The 24151-nt window shown below is 38.5% G+C and overlaps 2 protein-coding genes across 2 annotated transcripts in view; one reads left to right on the top strand and one right to left on the bottom strand.

Annotated features, from left to right (window-relative positions):
• CTSO (cathepsin O) overlaps positions 1 to 3598 on the top strand; it is an 82317-nt gene extending 78719 nt beyond the window's left edge. The window contains exon 8 of the mRNA XM_069105616.1: positions 2979 to 3598. Within this exon, the coding sequence (XP_068961717.1) occupies positions 2979 to 3052 (74 nt within the window). The 3' untranslated portion in view covers positions 3053 to 3598. The remainder of the gene's footprint in view (positions 1 to 2978) is intronic.
• A 14252-nt stretch (positions 3599 to 17850) lies between these two features.
• TDO2 (tryptophan 2,3-dioxygenase) overlaps positions 17851 to 24151 on the bottom strand; it is a 25360-nt gene continuing 19059 nt past the window's right edge. Inside the window, exons 10-12 of the mRNA XM_069105615.1 lie at positions 22535 to 22614; positions 21618 to 21708; positions 17851 to 18007 (exon numbers count right to left, since the gene is read on the bottom strand). Coding sequence (XP_068961716.1) covers positions 17851 to 18007; positions 21618 to 21708; positions 22535 to 22614 — 328 coding nt within the window. The remainder of the gene's footprint in view (positions 18008 to 21617; positions 21709 to 22534; positions 22615 to 24151) is intronic.

The following is a 24151-nucleotide window of genomic DNA, read 5'->3' as shown; positions in this document are numbered from 1 at the left end:
CGGTACACGTGATTGGTGCAGTGACCACCCATATTCCCAAGCCTTCACAACAGAACAGATTCCCTCAAGCAGGGATCCTCCTCTCTCACTCACAGTAGCTTCTCAACCTGGTCCTCAGAAGCTCTCAGCAGAAGTTCCCAGAAGAAAAGTCTCAGCGAAAGCTCCACCTGACTCTCAGAAGAAACTCTGCCACCATAAGCTCTCCTCAAAATCAAAATCACTTTCTCCAGGGATGGCTAGGTGGTGCACTGGCCCTGGAGTCAGGAAGTCCTGGGTTCAAATCCAGCCTCAGACACTTAACACTTACTAGCCATGTCACCTTGGGCAAGTCACTTAATCCCAATTACCCTGCCTTCCCCCTCCAAAAAGAAAAAACAAAAAACCACTTTCTCTGGCCTGTACCTCTTCTCCTCAGCCTCCACTCACCTTGCCTCCACTCTGACTCAGAGTCAGAACTTCTGACTCTCTAGCTTCTGCTTTTCCTTATGTATGGTATTAGCTCCTCCTTGCCCAACCCCTTCCTGTTATGTCAGCAACAGGGGCTCATGCCTTCTGTTTCTTAACAGAGGCTTGATATAATTAACTTGAAACTAAGTGCTAAGTACCTGTTTACTTGCCAAAGAAGGGCATGGAAGATCTTCAAATCCAATTAACATTACATTCTTTCATGTCCCTTGCATGGCAAAAATACATTAACAATACATTTCATTACATGGGTTATTGGGAATTTTAGGGGTAACTGGTATAAACAGAATTTTACAATATAACAAGGATAGTGCACGATAAACACAGAAAACAATGTTTTAGGGTGGGGCTTGAACACAAGCCCCCCCATCATTCCCCCTTGATCCCAAAATCTTGGGGTAAGGGGCAAAGGTCTCTTCTTCTATGGCTCTTTGCTGCTAAAATTGGACATAGAGCTGTCCCGTCCCAAGAGGTCCCATTTGAGAGGTCAGTTCTTTAGCCAGCATTTGGAATGTGTTTGATGCCAGGTCCAGGGGTGACACATCACAGTTGTGGACAGAGGGTGACATTCAGCTTAAGCTATCAGGTGTCTACAGGTGAAGGGTACCAAGCCTATGGAAACAAATCTAGCAAACAAGGTGAATAGACAAAAAGCCAAGAAGAAATAAGGAGACAATAACCAGAAACAAGGTAGACATAGGATCAGCCATGTTTCTGGAGTCCATGAGCCCACTATTGTAGCCTCACTCATGATAGAATATATGAGTTAAGGGTACAATTTTGTAATCATCTTCTCCTGAATAAACAATATATACAATGGTTGATCCATTCTTCCAATATATTGTTAAACCAATATGGGGTCTGTAACCTCATCTGTGTATTTTTTTTTAATCTGAGCTGGGGTTTGGCCTATTTCCTGTTCTCCCTGAAGGTGTGGCAAACTTGGATACAATGATTCAGGAGTTTCTGTAGGTGTGGTTCCTACTTCCCTATTCAATCTAATATTAAGTACCTTTTCTTGGTAGATCTTATGCAGCTCTTCAGTTGGAATACCATCTATTCTTCTAAAATCCACCCCTCCTCTCAATAGAGCAGTTCTCCTCTCGATAAAGCAATTCTCTTCTTGTCATTCTATTTTGTCTTTGAATTCTCTGGCCATTTACTCTTCTCTCTCAAGGAAATTTATCTTGTCCCCATTCCCCTAAGTAATTTAATTGTGAAATCTTACCCAGCACCTCCAAAAGAGGGTGCCCTATTTCTGCAATTAATAGAGTCAGAATTAGGTGCTTATAAGCAAGAAGAGCCATCTTCACTATGATATTTCTATGAGGAACTGTTAGAGGGGTATTGTGATATGCATTTGCATCTTCAACCATGATAGCAGTTTTCATTACCTCCTCCTTTAGCTTTCTCATACATTCTCTAAGTGACTACCAGGGTCTATCTGCACCAGGCCACATAGAGTCAGTAGGATGTTGCCTTTTGCATGCCTCTACACCTAAAGCTAACAGATTAGTTCTGTTGCTACCTCCTCACATATGGTGATCCCTAAAAGCTTGGTGTACCAAAGCATTCTGACTGATACCTATGAATTTTAAGCAATCCACACAATCTAGTGATATTCCTCTGGCACCTTCATCACTGATTCTTACCATCCAAGACAATAAAGACTCTCCCATTCTTTGGGTGAATCAACTCAATATATCAGTAACCTCTTGTTGAGTGAAATCCTCAATTATCTCCCTGGACTCTGTTTGACCCTGATGGTTCTCCTGCCTTCTTCTAGTAAGGGGAGAACTTCTGCATTAGAAGACTCCTCATCTAACCTTGTTCTATTCTCTTCACACATAGTCTCCTGGCAATTGTCAGGGCAACTCTGCCCAGCCTGTACAAAAGCTGCATGTATATTCCTTCTGCTAGGTTTTTTTTGCTTCTTTTTAGCTGCATGACAGTAGCTTGTTCTTCTACCACCTGAAACCCTCCAGTTTGCTCTTCTAAAGGACAGTCCAAACTCTGTGGCACAGAAGAATTCTCACACAAACCAGCCAACTCCCTTGCCATCTGAGCTTTTTCCTCCAGCAGCTTTTATTTTATCTTATTTTTTTCCACTTTTATACATAAGACAATAACTTGTTAGCAAGATCCAGCCTTTCCTGCACACTTGTAATAGTAATGGAATTTAAAGATCCTCCTGTATTGGCTTGGTTTTTAGGTTGAATGTTAAAACCCAGACCTTGTGAATCCCACTTTTGGGATGGACTTGTTGACGTGAAAAGAGAGGGCTGAACTGGGAAGAGCTGGTGCTATGGATTTAGAGAGGCACAAGCAGAGAGAGAGAGGCAAAAGAACTTTTGGAAGCAGCATCTTGGAAGCAAAAAGAGAGAAAGGATTGCTGAGGGCCAGTTTGAGCTGTCCAGGACTTTTGAGAGATGCTACCCAGAGCTACCAAGGACTGAGGAGACATGGCTGTGATGCCAGTATTTTGTCAATCTGTTTTGATGTTGTTTTGCCAGATTCATCTGCTGTTGAGGGACAGTGCTGCTGTTGCAGAGGTCCTGCAACCTTGCTGTTGCTTCAGGGGTCCTGAGACTGTTCTGCAGACAGAGAGTGAATTGCACCCACTGGTGAAGGCCAGCACTGTTGTTGCAGAGGTTCTGGAACCTTGCTGTAGGTTCAGAAGCCCTGAAGAAGGATTTTCTTGTTGTATGTTTACATAAATCCTGGAAGAGGATTTTGCTAATGTTTTCAGGTGTCCTAGGACTGTTCTGCAGACAGAGAATGAATCAATGAGGACACTGGCAATGTATCTCATGGCCTTGCTAAGCTTTGTCTCCCCAGGAACAAAGATTGCTGAGAACTTGCATGGGTCAAGATGAAGAAAAGACCTCTCTTTGGGTATTAAATATTGTGCTTAAGCTTGTTGTAACTCTGGGGTAGATGGCCTATTCAGTTGTGATCCAAGGGTGGAGAACTTTTGACTTTTTTGTACTTTGTGATTGACTAAATGAATGTACTGCCTAGGAGTGGAGTAGTACTTAGAAGAGGGTATTTGGGATTGACTAAATGAATTATAATGTCCAGGGGTGGAGTAGTACTTGGGAATTATTGAATTACACTTGGTGAATGCTGTATTTTGAATTATGCTATATTTTGATTTTCTCTGTTCTTAATTTGTCACTGAATAAAATGGGGAGCAGTTATGCTGGTATTTTGAACTTTGGGAAGTTGCCTTTGCTTGGCATTACAGAAGCACAAAAGTTTTACACATGAATCTGATACATAGCTGGGCAAGGGAGAGAGTTTTAACTAGGGCAATCACAACATTTTTTCCCAAAGGAATTGGCACAGGAGCTAAGCACTGAGGATGGTAGCAGTTCTACAATGGAGAGGAGAAGACTGTCACACTCTAGGTATAGTGAAGATATTGAGAGGTTGGAGTTAAAAAACTAAGTTAGCAAGTTTGAAGAAAGCTTAGTCCAATTTCTCTACATCCATGCCTACTTAGTCAAGGAATGCTGTCATTCACAATTATGACCACAAGGCACAGAAAGAGCCTCAAAGATTGAATTATATTCAGAACACTATACTTATTAGGACAGAAAAGTGTACTCATATTTTAGACCCTACAACAAAGACTGAATTAAAAGATTTTAAATGAATTGAAGGAAGCACAAAAAATAAAGAAACAAAACCACAACAAAAAAGAGAGCAAATGCTAATAAGCTTCAATCTGCATTCAGACTCCATATTTCTTTTTCTAGATGTGGATTGCATTTTCCATTATGAGTTTTCTGGAGTTGTCTTTGGTCCTTGAATTTCTGAGAAGGGTTAAGTCTATCAAAGTCAGTCATCACACAATGTGGCAGTTACTGTGTACAATGTTCTACTGGCTCTGCTCACTTCACCCAGCATCAGTTCATATAAGTCTTTCCTGGTTTTTCTGAAGTCCTCCTGCTCCTCATTTCTTATAGCATAATAGTATTCCATTACATTCATATACCAGAACTTGTTCGGCTATTCCCCAACTGATGGGCATCCCCTCGGTTTACGATTCTTTATCACCACAAAAAGAACTGCTATAAATATTTTTGTACATATAGGTCCTTTTCCCATTTGTATGATGTCTTTAGGATACAGACCTAGAAGTGGTATTGCTAGGTCAAAGGGTTTGCACATTTTTATAACCTTTTGGACATAGTTCCAAATTGGTCTCTAGAATGATTGGATCAATTCACAGCTCCACCAGCAATGCGTTAGTGTGGGAAATAATGGGAGGACTTTTGTTTTCACAGGAGTAAAGTACTCCTATCTTTGAATGATAGCATAATGAGACTGGTTCTAATCAAATCTGTAATCTAGCAGAACCAGGCTTCTGATCAGGGAGAGGTTAGAGTCCTGTATGCATGCTTGATTAGCTGTTTGAGAGGCGCATGACATGGACAGTTAGAGTGTTGCACCTAGACAATGGAGAACAAGGCGGGAAATTCAAATGGAAGCAGAATAAAAGGACTCATATTTGTCTGAGTCCCTGTACTCCATTAAGGGAGCTATGAATTTATTCAGAAAGAATAAATGTAAAATAAATGTAATGAAAACCTTCCTGGCCTTCCAACAAATGTTGTTTATTCCTAGAATAAGAATGTCTCATAATTTGGGGCTCATCCATGATTTCTATAACAGTAGAAAAAGGAATGCTCACTGTGGACAACCAAAGATGACCCCACTGGTTTCCAGAGGCCCTAGTGTCCAGGGGCTGGAGTTTCCCTTCTTTGAACTGCTAAATTCCAGGGACTATTTTTTTTAAGCAATTGGGGTTAAGTAACTTGCTCAAGGTTACACAGCCAAGTGTTTCTGGGTGGGTGCTAAGTGTCTTAGCCCGGATTCGATCCCCAGGTCATCCCAACACTGGGGCCAGTGCTCTTACTTGCTGTGCTACCTGGCCACCCCCAGGGACTATTTTTGTTATTGTTGTGAACCTAGGTAAAGAGATTGAATGATATCAAAGGATATGAACAGGCAGTTTTCAGAGAAAGAAATTAAAGCTATCTATAAGCACATGAAGAAATGCTGTAATTCACTATTGATTAGAGAAATGCAAATCAAAACAACTCTGAGGTACCACATCTCACCAGTCAGATTGGCTAAGATGACAAAACAGGAAAATGACAAATGCTGGAGAGGATGTGGACAAACTGGAACACTAATGCATTGTTGGTGGAGTTGTGAACTGATCCAGCCTTTCTGGAGAGCAATCTGGAATTATGCCCAAAGGGCTATAAATACTTTCATACCCTTTGATCCAGCAATACCACTCCTAGGGTTATATCCCAAAGAGATCATAGAAATGGGAGAAAGACCCATATGTACAAAAATGTTTATAGCAGCTCTTTTTGTTGTGGCAAAGAATTGGAAATTAAGGGGGTGTCCATCAATTGGGAAATGGCTGAACAAGTTGTGGTATATGCATGTTATGGAATATTATTGCACTATAAGAAACGGAGAGCAGGCGGTCTTCATATTTACCTGGAGAGGCTTAAAAGAACTGATGCTGAGTGAGAAGAGTAGAACCAGGAGGAATTTGTACACAATTACAGACACAACGTATGTGTGATGACCAACTTTGATAGACTGGACTCTTCTCAACAATGCAGGGATATAAGTCAATCCCAAAAGACACATGATGGAGAGAAAAACGTGCATCCAGAGAAAGAACTAGAAAGAACTAAATTTATATCCAGGTGGAAGCAAAATACCTGATCTTTTTTGTTCTCTTATTTGATTTTATGTTCTCTTTACCATTTTTCATTCCAGCTGGTACAATCCATCCTTATAACCTGACCATTGTATAATGTGAAAGTATTTACAGATCCTATACTTGATTAAAAGCCGCCATAGGGGGGGAAGGGAAGGGAGGGGGACAAAATGTGAAATTCAAGGAATTGTGGAATTGAATCCTGTAAACTAAAAGGAAACAAACAAATTAATAAATTAAAGAATAAAAATTTAAAAAAAAAAGAGATTGAATGATAAAATGAAACTGAAAGTCCAGAGACAGTGCAAGTTAGGTTCCTGAGCAAAATCAGAAAATTTGGGATCTAAGTACCATTTTGTTAAGTCTTGGATTCTAGGTTAATAAATAAGGTTTGCCTAGGATGGGAAGGAACTATTAAAAAAAGTAATAAATCTGGGGAGAATAGAAGGATTCCTCTGAGCATTATATCCAAAAATTCTGTTGGGATAAATGCTGGTTACCTGGGAAAACAGTAGGGTAACCCAGGATAAAGATAAGGAACCCTCCTATACCCCTTATGTTCCTCCCCCCATCTGCTCCTAAGAGACCAGTCCTAAAAGAAGGAAGGACCTTCAGAGGAAGTGAGCAGAGAGGAAGGAGGGTAAGAAGGGGAAAGAAAAAAAAGAAAAAAATCTTAAATGGGTTTATTTTCTAAAAAGAGATCTGTATTGCTTTGCCTGTATTTCTTTTGTGTATTTCTGTGTGGAATGAGCAAATGTCTGTATGTAACCTGACAACCTGTAAGACTTAAAATGCATCCAGCCAGCAAGAGCAGCAAGGGATGGACTTTCCTTGGAGTTCTGCTATCTCTGTGTCCCTCACTCCCAGATTGTAGCAGCATCAGAGGAGTGGATAGTCCAGAAAGAGAGAAAGTAACTCATACAGAGAGTAAAAGCAAGTTGAAGAGGGTAGGAGAAGTGTCTAAGGTATGTGCAGTTTAAAGTGGCTTTAATCAAATAAAGGCATAAGAAGATTGAAGGAAAAGCAAGAGAGTTTAAGCACGTGGGAAAGAGAAGAATGTGAGTAGAAAGGAAGGTATAATTTGTTTGCATGAACAGTGTAAATTGTAAACAGGCTTGGAAACTTTGTGGAAAGTTGTTTTAAAAAAATTCTCTTTATATTCACTTCTTGCCAAGTTTTAAATGTGAAGAAGGAGAAAAGGAAGGATTTGGGTGAAGTGGGAGAGCCAAAAGTCCATGTGCCCTCAGGCACTCTTAGCCACTTCCTCCCTTCCTCATGTGGAAAGAGTGCTAATTTGGGGGAAGCTAGGTGGCTCAGTGAATGGAGAACCGACTCTAGAGTCAGGAGGACCTGGGTTCAAATCCGACCTCAGACACTTAACATACACACACACACACACACACACACACACACACACACAACTAGCCATGTGACATTGGGCAAGTCACTTGACCACAATTGCCTTACCTTTCCCCCTCCAAACAGCAAAAAATACAAACAAAAAAGAATGCTAAGTTGGTTACTGGAAGTAAAAATTTGTAGCCTGATTAGTTAACCAATAGATAAAGTTAGGAAAGTTAGAAGGAATTATGTCTACAGGCCTTTCAGGATAAATATGTAGGAAGTCCTTATTAAATCTAATATTACATAAATATTGTCTATGGTAAAGATATTGATTATTGTGATTTGTTATTATTACCATTAAGTTCCCTCTTTAATTTGAATTACTTAGGTCTTTTTTGTCTGGGCCAAACCCTTTGGCTAATATGATTGGAACTTTTTGCAGGACTCACAGAGGAGAGGCAATGGGAGTTGAAATGCCTAAAGCAGTTTTGTCTGAAGTCAGCCAAAAGAAGACCAGACTTCAGCCTTTTTTTTAGGGGGCAGAGGGGGAAGTAGAAAAAGTATATACAGAACTGGGAACATGCAGCCTTCGTCTTTTAAAAAGGCCAGGAGCATTGGACTTTAAAAAAATGTAGATAATGTAGACCTTTTTTTTTTTTAAGTTTGTTTAAAGGAGACAAATAGTAATCTACAGTTATGGCATTTATTCCCTTAAAGCTAGCAGAATTGTACAAGGAGCCAGACTAAGTAAGTCTGGCTGATGAACAAAAAGATGAGAGTTTAAATACATATTAGAATCATCCCAATTCAGGGTGGCTGAGTCACACAAATTTATGATCCCCATAAATGTTTAATCATTGTATGAGAAAGGAATTTTCTTAATTGAATAGATGGTAAATACAATAAAACAAGAGATTTGACAAAGTGTCAATTGAAATTATGATCCAGGGGCAGAGACAAGATGGAGCAGTAGAAACAGGACTTCTGCTGAGCTCTGGCTCCCACCACCTCCAATATATGTAAAAGGTGACTCTGAACAAACTTAGGAGCTACAGAACCCACAAAATGACACAGAGAAGTTAACCTCCTGCTGAGGATAGCCCAGCAGGCCAGCGCAGCGCTCTGGGAGCTGACCCCAGTCCTGTGGGAACACGTGGTTTTAGCCCCAGAGCGGGCCTGAAGAGCTGCTGGATGGAGGGACTTCAGATCACCAGCAGCTGTGGCTGTTTCCAGAATTATCAAACCATAGATGCTAAGGTCAAAGTGAGAGATGAGTGCAGTGTGAATGTTGGGATCCAGTAGTTGGGAGAATGGTCAGCCTTTATCGCCTGGAGGGAGAAGCTGCTGAGGCACCACAGCCCTGCAGCCAACACCACATAGCAGCGTCAGCTCCTGGCCTGCAGACTGTAGGAGGACTAAGTGACCAGTCTGAGGGGTAATCGCTCTTGCTTTAACATGCTTGGATCTGGATTACGGTCTAGGACGGAGGTCCTGGAGTGTGTAATCAGCTTGCCAGAGTATGTGGAAGCTTCAGAAAGGGCACCCAACTAATACCATCGGCAGCTGAGAAAACCCCAGCATTTGGTATGAAGTTCCCTGTCTGGTAGCAGAGTCCTACTGTGGCAAAAAGCCCAAAAGTCAAGTAATTGAGTGGCAACATGAGTAAACAAGGGAAGCAAAGTGAAAAGAGGAATCCAATATTAGACTCCTATTTTGGGGATAAAAAGGATCAAAGCATGGAACAGGAGGAAGACAATAAAGTCAGAATTCCTGCACCAAAAGTTTCCAAGAAAAATACTAGCTGGTTACAGTCCATAGAGGAACTTAAAAAGAATTTTGAAAATCAAATAAGAGAAGTGGAGGAAAAATTGGGAAGAGAAATGAGATGATGCAAGAAAATTATAAAATGAGAGTCAACAGCCTGGTTGAAGAAAATAACACCTTAAAAAATAGACTAACTCAAATGGCAAAAGAGGCTCAAAAAGGCGATGGGGAGAGAAATGCCTTAAAAAGCCAATTTTACCAGATGGAAAAAGAATCTCAAAAGCTCACTGAAGAGAATCATTCCTTCAGAATTAGATTGGAGGGGCAGCCAGGTGGTGCAGTGAGTAATAGCGCTGGCTCCACAGTTAGGAGAACTGGGATCAAATCCGGGCTCAGATACTTACCACCACACCCAGAAATAACTGGCCATGTAACCTTGAGTAAGTTACTTAACCCCAATTGCATTAAAAATAATAATAATAATTAGATTGGAGCAAATGGAAGCTAGTGACTATATGAGAAAGCAAGATACTATTAAACAGATCCAAACTAATGAAAAAATAGAAAGCAATATGAAATATCTCATGGGAAAAACCACTGACCTGGAAAATAGATCCAGGAGAGAAAAATTAAAAATTATTGGACTACCTGAAAGCCATGATCAAAAAAAGGACCTAGAAATCATGCTCCAAGATATTCTCAAGGAAAACTGCCCTGATGTTTTAGAACCAGAGGGCAAAATAGAGGTTGAAAGAATCCACTGATCATCTCCTGAAAAAGATCCCAAAAAGAAAACTTCTAGAAATATTATACCCAAGTTACAGAATTCCCAGATCAAGGAGAAAATATTACAAGCAGCCAGGAAGAAACAATATGAATATTGTGGAAATATAGTCAGGATAACACGGGATCTGGCAGCTTTTACACTGAGGGATCAAAGGGCTTGGAATATAATATTCTGGAAGGTCAAAGGAGCTGGGATTAAAACCAAGAATCACCTACCCAGCAAGACTGAGTATCATGTTTCAGGGGAAAATATTGTCATTCAGTGGAATAGAGGACTTTCAAGCATTCTTGATGAAAAAACCAGAATTGAATAGAAAATTTGACATTCAGTTACAAGAAGCTAGAGAAGCATGAGAAGCTAAACAGGGAAAAGAAATCATAAGGAACTTATCAAAGTTGAACTATTTACATTCCTACATGGAAAAATGATTTTGAAAAAAAGTTATGAAACTTTTCTCAGTATGAAAATAATTTAAGGGAATAGAAATGTGTGTTATATATACATATATACATATATAGATATGTATTATACGCACATACATATATATGTCTATATAGGAGGGTATATGTGTGTGAATACATATGTGAATGTGTGCATATATGTGTACAGGTATAAATAGAAGGCACAGAACCAGTTTAATGGGAAAGGATGATACTTAAAAGGTGAAATTAAGAGGTAAGAGAGGAATATAATGAGAGGAGATGGGGAGAGACAGATTGGGGTAAACTATCTCATATAGAAGAGGTAAGGGAAAATGGTTACAATGGAGGGGAAGAGCAGGAAGGCAAAAGGGAATGGGTCAACTTCATTCTCATTGAATTTGGCTTAGGGAGGGAATGACATACACACTAAATACAGTATCTCACCCTACAGTGGAGTAGGGGGGAAGGGGATGGGGAGGGGGATGATGGAAGGGAGGGCAAGCTAGGGGAGAGGGAAGTTGGAAGCACCCACTTTTGAAAAGGGACAGGATCAAAGTAGAGAACAGAACAAGTGGGAGGTGGGATAGGAGGGAGGGAAATATAGTCAGTCTTTTACAATATATCTAATATGGAAGTGTTTTGCATGGCTACACATGTACAACCTATACTGAATTGCTTATCTTCCCAGTAAGAGTGGGTGACAAGGGAGGAAGGGAATGAATCTAGAATTCACAGTTTTAAAATCAAATGTTTAAAATATATATATGCATACACACACACACATATATGTATATATATATATATATACTATTATCAATATTATTTTACATGTAAATGGGAAATAAGATATACAGGCACTGGGGCATAGAGATCCACCATGCTCTACTGGAAAGTTGGAGGGGGTATGGGAGAAGATATGGGAGGGAACAGATTGGAGGAGGGGATTTCCTGTGGGATTGCTATTTTGGGGTTGTGGGTAGGGGGAAAATGGGGAGAAAATTTGTAACTCAAAATCTTTTGGAAATGAAGGATGTAAACTAGAAGTTAATAAAGCATTTGATAAAAAAAAAGAAATTATTATCCAGGATATCTGTGTTTTCTTTACCATTCACATTCCATAACTTAGCATATGTCCAGAAAATATTAAGATAAGAAAAAGTCCCATTATTCAAATTAATGCCTCTAGTTAAGTGTCTTATCCTTAAGGACCATATAAGTAAGCCTCATTTGCTTTGTTGACATAAGGAGAGGTATTCTCCAAGCTCACACAGAGAGCAAAGACAAAGCAGGGTCCATTTGGAATTTATGATCTCAGAATGCTTTGGAGTTGCTGACACAGAAAAAGGCCTTTTTAAAATGAGGCAAAGGGATGGCCAGGTAGCACAGAGAGTAAGAGCACCAGCTCCAGTGTCGGGATGACCTGGGGATCGAATCCCAGGCTCAGACACTTAGCACCCACCCAGAAACACCTGGCCATGTAACCTTGAGCAAGTTACTTAATCCTGATTGCTTTAAAAAAATAAAGTGAGGCAAAGCAGTCTGTTTGATTAATTCAGCCAAAATATGATGTTTAATGATTAGAGAGATGCAGATAAATATGTAATTAAAATGTTTACCTATTGTTATTTGTCATTATGATTATAAGGTGCTTAAAACAAGAACTGCCATATTCTAATTTAAGATAATTGTTCCATACCTGATAACTTTGAAATGGATTTTAAATGCCAAGAGTGATAAGACTAATAATTTCTAGAAATTCCATTGATACATTATTACTGCATTTCTAAATTATTTTGTAATAATGCTGCTGATATTTATTATTATAACAGATTGTTCATTTGAAATCTTGGACATCATAAAAATGTATGCAGTGGTTTAAAGTTATAGTTTATTTCCTGTGCAAGGTGATTTGGAAATGCATTCACCCAAATTGATAAGGGGCTGTAAGCAAGTTTTAAATACATAATAATGTTTAGGGCATTGTACATTTCTAAATTGTGTAATTTGGTATATAATTATCACCTCTGATGTTAAAAGCAATTTTTCTTATCTAAATATTAAGAAGTTGTTAATTAGCTCTTATAAAACTCTGCACAAAAGTTTCTGTGTTGCAGAATTCCTATTAAGCAAATGAGAATACTTGGGAAAAGATAGTGGTGTGATTTTTTTCAAGCCTGTTTCATCTAAGGATATAGTATGGTAATTTGGAGGTGTATGAAATTCTAGAATGTAATTGATTTCTAGTGATATATTTAAAGACAAAAAAAAAGAAAAAAGCCTCGAGTAAATTCTTAAAGGCCTGGTAAACTTTTTTTTTTTATTGTCATAAGGTTAATTTAATAGGGTATATTCTTCTTAGCTTATAAAAACAATCTACTTTTTGATTAAGGAACTTTGTGATATATAAGGATTCTGTGGTAACTAGGAACTTTATGATAAAATATTTAGGGACTCAATTTTCTCATTGACATTTGGCAAACTTTAAGTCTGTTTCAATGCCAATTGACAGTCTACATACCTTCTGCCTGGAATTGACATGAAGTTGGGGAGATGTGGCTCCCTTACTATAAGTAATGTCCCTACTTTCTTTTTTTTTTAGGCATGTGTGTAATTCTTTATTTGGACAGAAAAAAACTTTATAAGCAAAGAGTGATATATGACAATAATGAGTTTTGTGTATCATGTCTAGACAGATGGAGCCCTGCGCATAGAGACCAGTTGGCTGATTGTTGTCCTTCATTCTTGAAGAGGACCAAATGACATCACTATGTTAGAGTCAAGTTACAAGTGTAAAACTGTGGTTGATCAAACCAGTACAAGTTTGGAATGCTCTACTATAGGTTGGGCATTAATAGTCCATGTGAATATTTGGGGTGGATTCTCTAAATTTGTGTATCTCACATTTGAGCACAGCACCTTCTCTGATGAGGGCACACTATGCTGGGCAGTAGCCTGTGCCAGTTTTTCCTATGTCATGCAATCAATTGCAAAGTTCTTAAGATAGACCTTGAGAGTGTCCTTGTATCGATTTTTCTGACCACCATGTGAGTGCTTGCCTTGTGTGACTTCTCTGTAAAATAGTCTTTTAGGCAACAATACATTTAGCATTCAAACAACATGACCAGTCTATCCAAGTTGCTTCTCTCTGCAGTAAAGTTTGAATGCTTGGCAGTTTAGTTTGAGAAATGACCTCAGTGTCTGGCACCTTATCCTGCCAAGTGATCTTCAGAATTTTCCTAAGACAATTCAAATGGAAGCGATTTGGTTTCCTGGCATGGCACTGGTATACTGTCCAGGTTTCATAGGTATACAGCAATGAATGAGGTCAGCACAATGGCTCTGTAGACCTTCACTTTGGTCTAATACCTTTTTTCTTCCGCACTTTCCTTCTAAGTCTCCCAAACATCATAGATAGCTCTGGCAATGCATACTTCACAGACCAAACACTGCTTCCAGCCCACTTCCAATAACCATTATAGAAGGTTCCTCCTCAGCAGCAACAGCTTCCTGGAAAATAAATTCCTTGCCAACATAAGCCTTGTAGCCATCAAATGGTTTAACATCAGAGAAAGATATGGTTTTATCAGCAGACATCACATAAAAGAAGATATATTGCCATCAGCTTTGTGCTATGCCCTACTGATGTTAGGTCCATGTCCCTACTTTCTTAATGGCAAATTTCTATAATCAAAAGTTTTGTAAGCATAATAACAAATCTATTAAGTAGTTGATTCTGGAACAATTTAGGTTATTATAAGATTAAGCTATTAGGCTTAGGATTTTAGCCCAAACAACAAAACTAGCTATTTAGCCTTGATATATGTTACTAGTATCCCTGTATAAGTACAGATTCCTGTATAAGTCAGGGTCCTTTAATTCTTTGTAATAGTATGGAGACAATTAGATCAAGGGCTTGTAAGAATATTACCTATTTAAAATCATACTTATCTCAGTTTTGTTACCATTAGTTAATGTTAAAAGAAGAATGGCTTATGGTTTATTTTTAACTGCCTTAAAAGAAGCATAACATGACCAGAAGTTGGAATTGTTTTATTACTTGATATGTATTGTGTTAAAAAGTGATTACTTATTGTATTTGTGTATGTATTGGAACCTGTTATTAATTCCTTAGTGAAATCTCATCCTCTTTATGGAGGAATGAATAGTGGATTAATATTTTAAAAATTGGGTTCTAACGTGAATCTCTTAAACATGACAATTGGTCAAGGTTCCGATTTTGATTTTGTAAAAATGATAAGAGTATAAGGTTTAGGCATGATAATTCAAAATTGTGCTAAGGTCACTTTTGTAGGAGAATGGACATAAAGAAGGCAGATTTCTACAAGAAGATGAAGAGATGTGGTGCTGAAGATGACTCAAACAAGCACTCCAAGGACAGAGAACTTCTGTCAGATGATGCTACCCCCCTCCCCAGACAGGTGTATGAGAATAGACTTCTGAACCTTGAAGGGACAATTGATTGATCATTATTATTTTATTTTGGGTCTCTGTATCTGTACTCATAAACAGGGACTGCCCCCTTGTAATTTGTCAATGTGTTGATCTTACTTAAAAGAGAGATAGACAAGGGGAAGAACTCATATTAGAAAAAGGGTAAGGGAGTATTAAAGTGTAATGGCAAGCAAAGAAGTAGTTAACACCTTGCTTCAGCTATTTAGTTGACATCATATTTCAGTTCTTGCCCATGATTGTATCAAATATTTGTTGAAAAGCAAAACTTGTGAACCCCACTCCTGTTGCATTGGGAGGAGCTAGTGACTACATATAAGGAGAGGCCAGGCTGCAGAGAGAAGAACTGAGAACTGAGAGGAGAATGGAGAAGAACTGAGCAGAACTAAGAAGGACTGAGAATAGAACTCTTCTGGTGGCAGAACTGAGGAGAAAACTTGTGGTATCCCAGCACTCTCTGTTTTCCTGTTCTTTCTGTGTTGATTTTTGTTTGTGATACTTTGTACTGAAGCCCTGGGACCTTACTAAAAGCCCTGAAGGAGGATTTTCTGGTTGTCTGTTTACAGAAGTCCTGGAGGAGGGTTTTGGAGGTCCTGGGACTTTGCTAATGATTTTTGTTGACCTCTTGGACCTTGTTTGTGGGTCTGTATTGATTTCTATGTTGATGTATTGACCTCTTGAACCTTGTTTGAGGGTCTCTGTTGATTTCACAGGCAGATAGTGAATTGATGATGGTGCTGGCAATATGTCTGATTGTTATTGTGGCTCTGTTAAGCTTTGTCTTGCCAGGAACAGAAACTGTGAAGGACTTGAGGTGGACTGGACACTGTGAACTTCAGCATGGAATGGGAACTGGATGAGGAGCTGAACGACAAGGGGATAGATGAGGAGCTGAGAGCCACCTGCCTTTGAACCCAGGTGACAGTTGGGTAGATTCAGGTAGGAACTGGACCCATGGAAGAGGAACCATGGAATCTGAGAACCAGCCTCAAGTCTAGATGAAAAGACCTTTTCTTGAATACTTAAGGCTGACTGAGAAGATTATGATTTACAGTGACCTAGGGGTGGAGAACTTTGACCTTTGTACTTTGTTTCCCTTAAGGAGGCTTGCTCCTTAAGGATGATTGAGTTAAGGACTTACTGGATTATAACTTTTGTTTAAAACTATGGCCACTTTGGTGAAAACTATGTGGCCACTTAGTGATAAGTTGTTATGTCATAACATTGTGAATACTGTACTTTGGTTTCCGTCAATGTTTTTCCTTAATTTGTTATTGAATAAATAGAGAGTTCACTATACCATGTAATCATATGTTCATAGCAACAGTCCTCTGGAAAGCTGCTCATGCTTGGCTTTACATAAAGATGTGAAAGCAAAAATTTGAATAAAAGAGGGGGAATTGTAGGAAACAACAGGAGGAATTTTGTTTCCATGGGATTAAAGTACTCCTATCTTTGAGTAATAGCAGAATGAAAGTCAGAGGTTCCAAGGAGAGCTGTGATCTAGCAGAACCAAGCTTCTGATCAGGTAAGGGGTTAGAGGCTTGTATACATGCTTGATGAGCTGTTTGAGTGGAGTGTGACGTGTGCAGTTAGGGAGATTGTACCTAGTCAATGGAAAACAAGGCAGGAAATTTGAATGGAAGCAACATAAAAGGGCTTGTATTTGTCTGAGTCCCTGTACTCCATTAAGAGAGCTATTCAAAAAGAATAAATGTAAAATAAATGTAAGGAAAACCTTTGCTCCTTTTTTTTTTTTGCTTTTTTTTTGGGGGGGGGGAAGGCAGGGCAATTGGTGTTAATTAAGTTGCCCAAGATCATGTGGATAGTAAGTGTTAAGTGTCTGAGGCCAAATTTGAACTCAGGTCCTCCTGACTCCAGGGCTGTTGCTTTATTCACTGCACCACCTAACCACCCCTAGAGTTTGCTCTTTAAAAAAAATCACTATATTTAAATAAGAAATTAAAGTCAGCAAAAGCATTTCTGTTTCTAGTCTAATACTCATAACCTATTAACTTTTCATAAGCATTATTCTCCCAAAAAAAAGGCAGAGGAAAGAGTGAGTTATTTTTATCTTTTATTGTGTTCAATTCTAGGATTTTATATATATGCAGAATCAGATGCATCACATAGATCCAAAAATGATTTGAAATAGTACATGAAGTTTTCAAATCTACACAAAGATTTAAGCAATGATAAAATATATTTCCTTATAATATTTACACTAACTTAATTGTATACCATTCAAATCTTTTTTTTTACATTAAAAAAAATCATTGTGTATTTATTAAGTCATAGACTGGTTGTAATTTTTGTTGATGGAAGAAGTTTTCATACTGTCACCCCCTTATGCTGATGAAATCACAGATATTTCATGTATTTGCTTGGATACAATGCTATATTTTAGCTGACTTTGCTGTGATCTCATAGTTCAATAGAAATAGTACTGGCTTTGTGGCCTGCATCCTATTCTTGCTTCTACCACTTAGTTGTGTGACCCCCAAGCAAGTCATGACCTCTGTGGACCTCAGTTTCCTAATCTTTAAGATGAGGATAATGGCCTGGCTATTTTCTGAGGTCTGGTAGCTCTAAATTCATTAAGCATCGCAAAACCGAAGTAACTTAAATATTTCCCCAGGGTATTCACTTTGGTATAGAGCTGGAATGGAGCTGAGAGACAGATCATGTAGTCCAATGCCCTCATTTCACAGATGAGGAAACTAATCACATGTTTTGAATTTGAGATTGAATTCCTTAAATACTTACATACAAATGGTACATTAGAACTGTATGCACATTCCTGACCATTCACATCAGTTTTTCTCACACATGCCTCAAAGTTGTCCTTAATCCTCTGAATCATCACTGCTGAAGTAAGAGCTGTCGCAGTATTCAGCCATGTAAAGGAATTTGTGAATGATTGGATTCATCTTGGGTATCCAGTGTCTTGGTACCAGGTATGTTGAGAGGTTGAACAGATCTACAAATACTTTGTACCGGTCACTGGAAGCACATACACAGATTTTTGACATCAATATTGGAGTGTTTTACATCTCAAAACCTCTACGATTATATTGAAGATCAATAAGTAAAATAATAAGATTCTCCACTCAGGATGTCTATATTAATCCAAGGATCTCAAGTCTATGGAAATAACATCCCATTATTGTCCAGATACCTTCAGTTTATAGGCCTGCTAGAATATTTGCTTGCGCCTTTCCTGTTTTTTCTTAGTAAAGTGATTAAGATAATGAGATAATGGGTTCTATTCAGTACATGGGGCTTCTCTAGTTTCCTTCCTATAAGAGGTGGTAAAACAATTGATGAAATGATTCTTGAATAATATTGGTTGAAAATGGGGACTGGACCTATGATCTCACTGGTATAGGGCAGGTTTCAAACTTATTGCTGTAAGCGACCCACAAAAGATGGACCAGATTAAAATGTAATTGGAGAATGTTTAACAAAATAAATAAAAATACAACAAAGTACAGTTATATTAATTTGTAGTTTTCTAAATCAATATGCTGCCTGCAGGGTAGAGTTTAATGCCACAGTGAACTCCCTTTACCAAAACAGGTCCATACCTTGTGTCAGAGAATTACCTAGGGCATTGTAAGGGTAAGTGACTTGCCCAGGTTCACTTAACCAGTATCTCTCAAAGGTAAAAGCCAACCCTGGTTCTTCTGCCTCTTAGACAAATTCTCTGTCCACTACCCCCACAATGTGTCTTAGTTGTTCTCTGAAAAATATTTCATAAAGCAGGCCTGAACAGCATGTGTAGCCCCTGGGTCACTTGCAACCCACAAAAGAATTTCAGGTGGCCCACAAAAAATGTATGGCCAAAGCACACTGTCTCATGTTTGTCACATGACCTGCAGCAATAAACCAACCACAGTCTATCTCTAGTCTAACCTGTCTGCAGCTCAAAGAAGTTTATAAGTTGTATAGGTCTGTCATAAAGTATAATAATTTTGCTGGTAGATGTCAAATGTTACAAATACTGAAAAACAGCATGACTTTAATAGTACCTGGCATCTGAATAACAATTTCAACTTTGCAAAGAGTCCTCCCCAAGCCTCCAACTTACTTGAAAACATGTGTTCTTACAGGAGATGGCTTAAGTTCTACTCTGATTTATGCAGTCCTTGCTTGAGGGGCCAGTTAGGTGGTCAAGCAGACAGTGCTGAACTAAGTGAGGAAGCCATGCCAGCCTCATGCTTAACTAGCTGTGAGTCACTTGCCACCCCTTAGATTCTGTTTTCTCATCTATAAAATGGAAATCATAGTGCTCATAACCTTTAAATCACGGGACTTTGAGGATAAAATCAGAAAATGTTTGCAAGGTCCTTTGCTAATTTTAAAGTGTTTTTAAATGTCAACTCATGACTACTGCATGTTCTGCTTGTCTAGTTCCCTTCCTATTTCCAGTCTTTTAGAAATTTTACCACCTTTTTTCCTTTCAGTCTGTTTCTTCTCTCACAACAGGGCTAATATAAACTATATTTGCATGATTGCACATAAATAACCTATGTCAAATTGCTTACTGTTTTGGTGGGGATGGGAGTGAGGGGTAGAGAGAATTTGGAACTCAATTTTTTTAAAATAAATGTTAAAAATTGTCTTAACATGTAATTGGAAAAAATAAAATACTATTTTTAAAAAAAGAAGCTTTACCATTTACAGCAGGGGCAAGGAAAGCACATAAACTTCAATATAGTCCATTTAAGAGCTTACTAGCAACTGAAGAAAGGCTGAGAAGGGATGTTTCAAAACAATTGAGATGTCTTTGGGGGATTTTGTCTATTGTTCCACCAAAAAGTATTTATTAATCTCCTATGTGCCAGGTACTGTGCTAAGAGCTAAGGATACAAAGGCAAAAGACAATAGTTCTAGTAGGAGAGACACCATGCCAACAACTACATACAAATGGTGTAAATTGGAGAGAATCAATAGAGGGAAGGCGGCATTGAGATTAAGGAGGATTAGGAAAGGCTGCTTGTAGAACAAGGTATTAGGTGAGACTTGGAGAAAGATAAGGAAGCTAGGAGATGGAGATGGAGATGAGGAGTCATTCTAGTATTCTAATAATTTGAAATAGTGAAAAAGCCTGGAATCAGGAGTATGGACTGTCCTGTGTCACTGAATCAGAGTGTGTTGGGAGTGGGGGGTGGGAAGTGGGTAAGGAGTTAGAAGACTAAAAAGGCAGAAAGGTGCCAGGTTATGGAGGGCTTTTAAAGCCAGAGAGAAGAATTTATTTCTTTTTCATCCAGGAAGCAATGGGGAACCATTAGAGTTGACTGAATGGGGTATGGGGAGAGGTGTGACATGGCAAACCGTTCTTTAGGCAGATCAATTTGACTCTGAATCTCTGTTGAACAGAATAATTAACATTTATGTTTCTCTTTAAAGTTTAAGGATTTGCTTTTCCTTACATTAGACCTGTGAGAAGAGTACAAGTATGATTATCTCCATTTTACAGATGAGGAAACTGAGGTTTTACCTGAAACTGAATTTAAACCTAGGTCTTCTGACTCCAATTCCAGCACTCTTTTCTCTACTGCACATACCTCTCAACGCCACCCTGTTCTCCAGTACTTTGGAAGAACCGAGAGGTGCTTGACATGCCTTGCATCAGCCTGGCATAGTAGAGTGTTGACCTCAAACTGAAAGACTTTGGTCTGAATTTTTATTCTGGTGAGTAATGGCTGCACTAACCTTAAGCAAGTCATTTCATTTTGGGGTGCCAAGCAACCTTATAAAAATGTAAATTACAGTGCTAGTGCCCATCTGCAGTGGTAAAGGAAGCTCCCTATAATAACAAGATCCCAGGTCTAATCTAAAAAATGCACGTCTCCTTAAGACAATATTTTCCTTTTCATAATTTTGCAGGCTATGTAATATGTATAAGAACAAACCAATAGTCATTTTGTTTTGTTGATTTTTCAGAACAAAATACTATTTTTCAAAGGCATGAGAAAACAACTATGCTAAAGCCTGCTGATTTTGGCCATGTCTCCAATTATATTGATGGTTCCAGTGATGGCAGTGTTCAACCAGGACAAGGAAAATACCTGGGAACAAACACTTTCACATTCCCAGGGATAAGGAATGCTTTCTCCCCTACTGCTTCAAGCCACAGTCTAATGCCTGTCATACCACAGACATTTAATAAATGCTAGTCGAATTGAATTTAATTGAATTAAAGCCATTACCCTCAGGACATCTAGGGAAGACCATTTATCTATCAATTAGCAATACATATATATTCCAAAACTAGAGGGGAAAAGGCATTTTATTTTCTTCCTACATTTCTCCCTTTTCACTTTCAACTTAATAATAGCCTCACAGCTTTCTGTGTTTACCATTTTACCAATTTATCTCATCCTAGACTCCAAGTCATAAATATTCATTGCCTTGTTTTCCTGTTGTTATTTTGTTTTATTTTTGGCAAAAGTCTCTCAAGTGGCTTATAAAACTGTGTTAACCACAGGCATGCGTACAAAAGATATTATGACCCATTTGTACAGACTTGGCAGTGGAGAAGGAAGAGGTTTAAGTGAATTTGCATTAATCAATACTCAACATGAAATGGCTTTTCTCACAGACTTACCTCACTGTTGAGCGCAAATACTGGTAACCTGAGGATCCGCCAGTGCCAGCCTTGCTTCCAAGCATTCTGTGTACCATACACACATGATTATCTAGACAAACACACAAATTATTTATTATTTATTTTTATTTTTTAAAAACACACAATTTAAGGTCAGAGAGGATTTCATCACTGGTCCATTCAATTCTTTAGGAATTGGATCTTTAGGAATTCTTTTTTTGTTTTTTTTTGAGGGGGAAGGCAAGGCAATTGGGGTTAAGTGATTTGCCCAAAGTCAAACAGCTAGTAAATGTTAAGTGTTTGAGGTCAGATTTGAACTCAGGTCCTCCTGACTTCAAGGCTGGTGCTGTATTAATTGTGCCACCTAGCTGCCCCTCTTTAGGAATTCTTTAGGAACCATTACAAAAAATACCATCCGCGTCCAGAGAGAGAGAGAATTGATAAACTTGGAGTGAAAATTGAAGTAATTTTGTCACTTTCCTTATTTTCCTTGCTTTTTTGTGACAAGGCTAATAAGGAAATGTGTTTTGCATGATTTTCCATGTATAATTGATATAATATTACTTGCCTTCTCAGTGGGCAGAAGGGCTAGAGGGAGGGAGAGAATTTGGAATTCAATTTTTTTTGTTTAAAATGAATAAATAATTTTTTTTAATTTTTTTATTGCTAGTCCAGCAAAGGAATCATCACACAAACTCACATTTCTTAGGTACCTGTTTTAGGATAACCTGGGAGCATACCTCCCATTACACACACTTGCAATATCACAGCTCCCTTTATTTTGGCAAAATGTTTTTCCTCCCTCAGACACCTGGTGAGGTGTTAGTCATTATGCTAATGCAACCAATGCGGGCAGGGTATTTCAGGATCCTGGAAGAAATGGTAACACAGCTACTTTAAGAAAAAAATAAACTTACATCTCCATTTGGTCATGAGGCTATCAATGTCCATAAGAGAGGTTAGTAGTTGAAAGGGAACCTGGAATCTGGGTTCTTCCCTGTAGAGGACAAGGAAAGACATACCATGCTCAGAGCTGAAATGGACTCTATTTTCAAAGGATTTTAGAATCTGCTATAATGAATAGCCCTGACTGGCAAGTCCCACCATTGACAAATATGGGCTATATGACCACAAGTAAGACACTTCAACCTCTCTGTTCTAGGCAGCTCTTTAAATTTCAGAAAAGGTGCTGACCTCTGTTGTGAGAGGGATTTCCCTTTATGAGTGAAATCACTGGTCAATCTCTTATTGTGGCCTGAACCTGACTGGAAAAAAAATTCCAAAACTAGAGGGAAAAGCTATTTGATTTTCTTCCTATATTCTTCCCTTTTCACTTTCAACTCAATAAAAGCCTCCCCACTTTCTACTTTTACCATTTAATAACTTGTCTTGAACTATCTCTGATGCTAACCTGGGCAGTGGCAGGGGAGTGACAATATCTAATGTTTGATCCTTCTCTGGGAACAGTTGAGAGAATGTAACAATTCATATTTTTATTGTCCTTTGTGGTCTACATTGGATTTTTGACACAACAGGCCTGTGAGGTAGATAAGTATAATCTCCAAGTATAATAAAGGCAAGGAGTTGTCTTTGTCCACTAGGTAGGTGGAGCACCCTAGCCTAGAGTCAGGAATTCATATCTGGTCTCAGACACTGTGTGACTATGGGAAAGTCACTTAACCTCAGTTTCTTCATCTGCAAAATGGGAATAATAATAGCACCCACTCCCCAGGTTTGTTGTGAGGATCATATGAAAGAATAACTGTAAAGTGCTTAGCACAGTGCCTGACACATAGTAAGTGTCATATAAATGTTAGTTATCATTGTTATTAATGAAACTGTCTAGCTTGGCTTTGGTGCTTCTAATGCAGAGACAAAGGAACTAGTTTTCACTGAGGATTACATTGTTATATCATTACATATGTGAACGCATATTAAAAACTTCACTCAATTGAACAAAAACTTAATTCAACTGGAAATATTAAGAAAAGATATTTACTCTAGCCCTTTTCATACTTTTCCCTTCAAGAGGGATAGAATGGATATTAAGGCCTTTCTTAGGGAACTGAATTAAGACTGATAATCAAATTAAGTCTGTGCTATATAAAATCATTGTCTCCCCACCCACTTGAAATGATTAGAGCCGGGACCCTCTGGGGGTAGAGTCTCTTTTTTATGTTAGGGAGAAAGAAAGAAAGAAAGAAAGAAAGAAAGAAAGAAAGAAAGAAAGAAAGAAAGAAAGAAAGAAAGAAAGAAAGAAAGAAAGAAAGAAAGAAAGAAAGAAAGAAAGAAAGAAAGAAAGGAAGGAAGGAAGGAAGGAAGGAAGGAAGGAAGAAAGAAAGAAAGAAAGAAAGAAAGAAAGAAAGAAAGAAAGAAAGAAAGAAAGAAAGAAAGAAAGAAAGAAAGAGAGAAAGAGAGAAAGGGAGAGAGAGAGAGAGAGAGAGAGAGAGAGGGAGAGAGAGGGACGGAGGGAGGGAGGAGAGAGAGGAAAGAAAGAAAGAAAGAAAGAAAGAAAGAAAGAAAGAAAGAAAGAA

The sequence above is a fragment of the Petaurus breviceps genome, unplaced genomic scaffold (genome assembly GCF_028583685.1).
Source record: "Petaurus breviceps papuanus isolate PSGF00001 unplaced genomic scaffold, PetGlider_PUasm1.0 76, whole genome shotgun sequence".
NCBI classification, from domain to species: Eukaryota; Metazoa; Chordata; class Mammalia; order Diprotodontia; family Petauridae; genus Petaurus; species Petaurus breviceps.
This window is presented reverse-complemented; position numbering and strand designations above follow the sequence as displayed.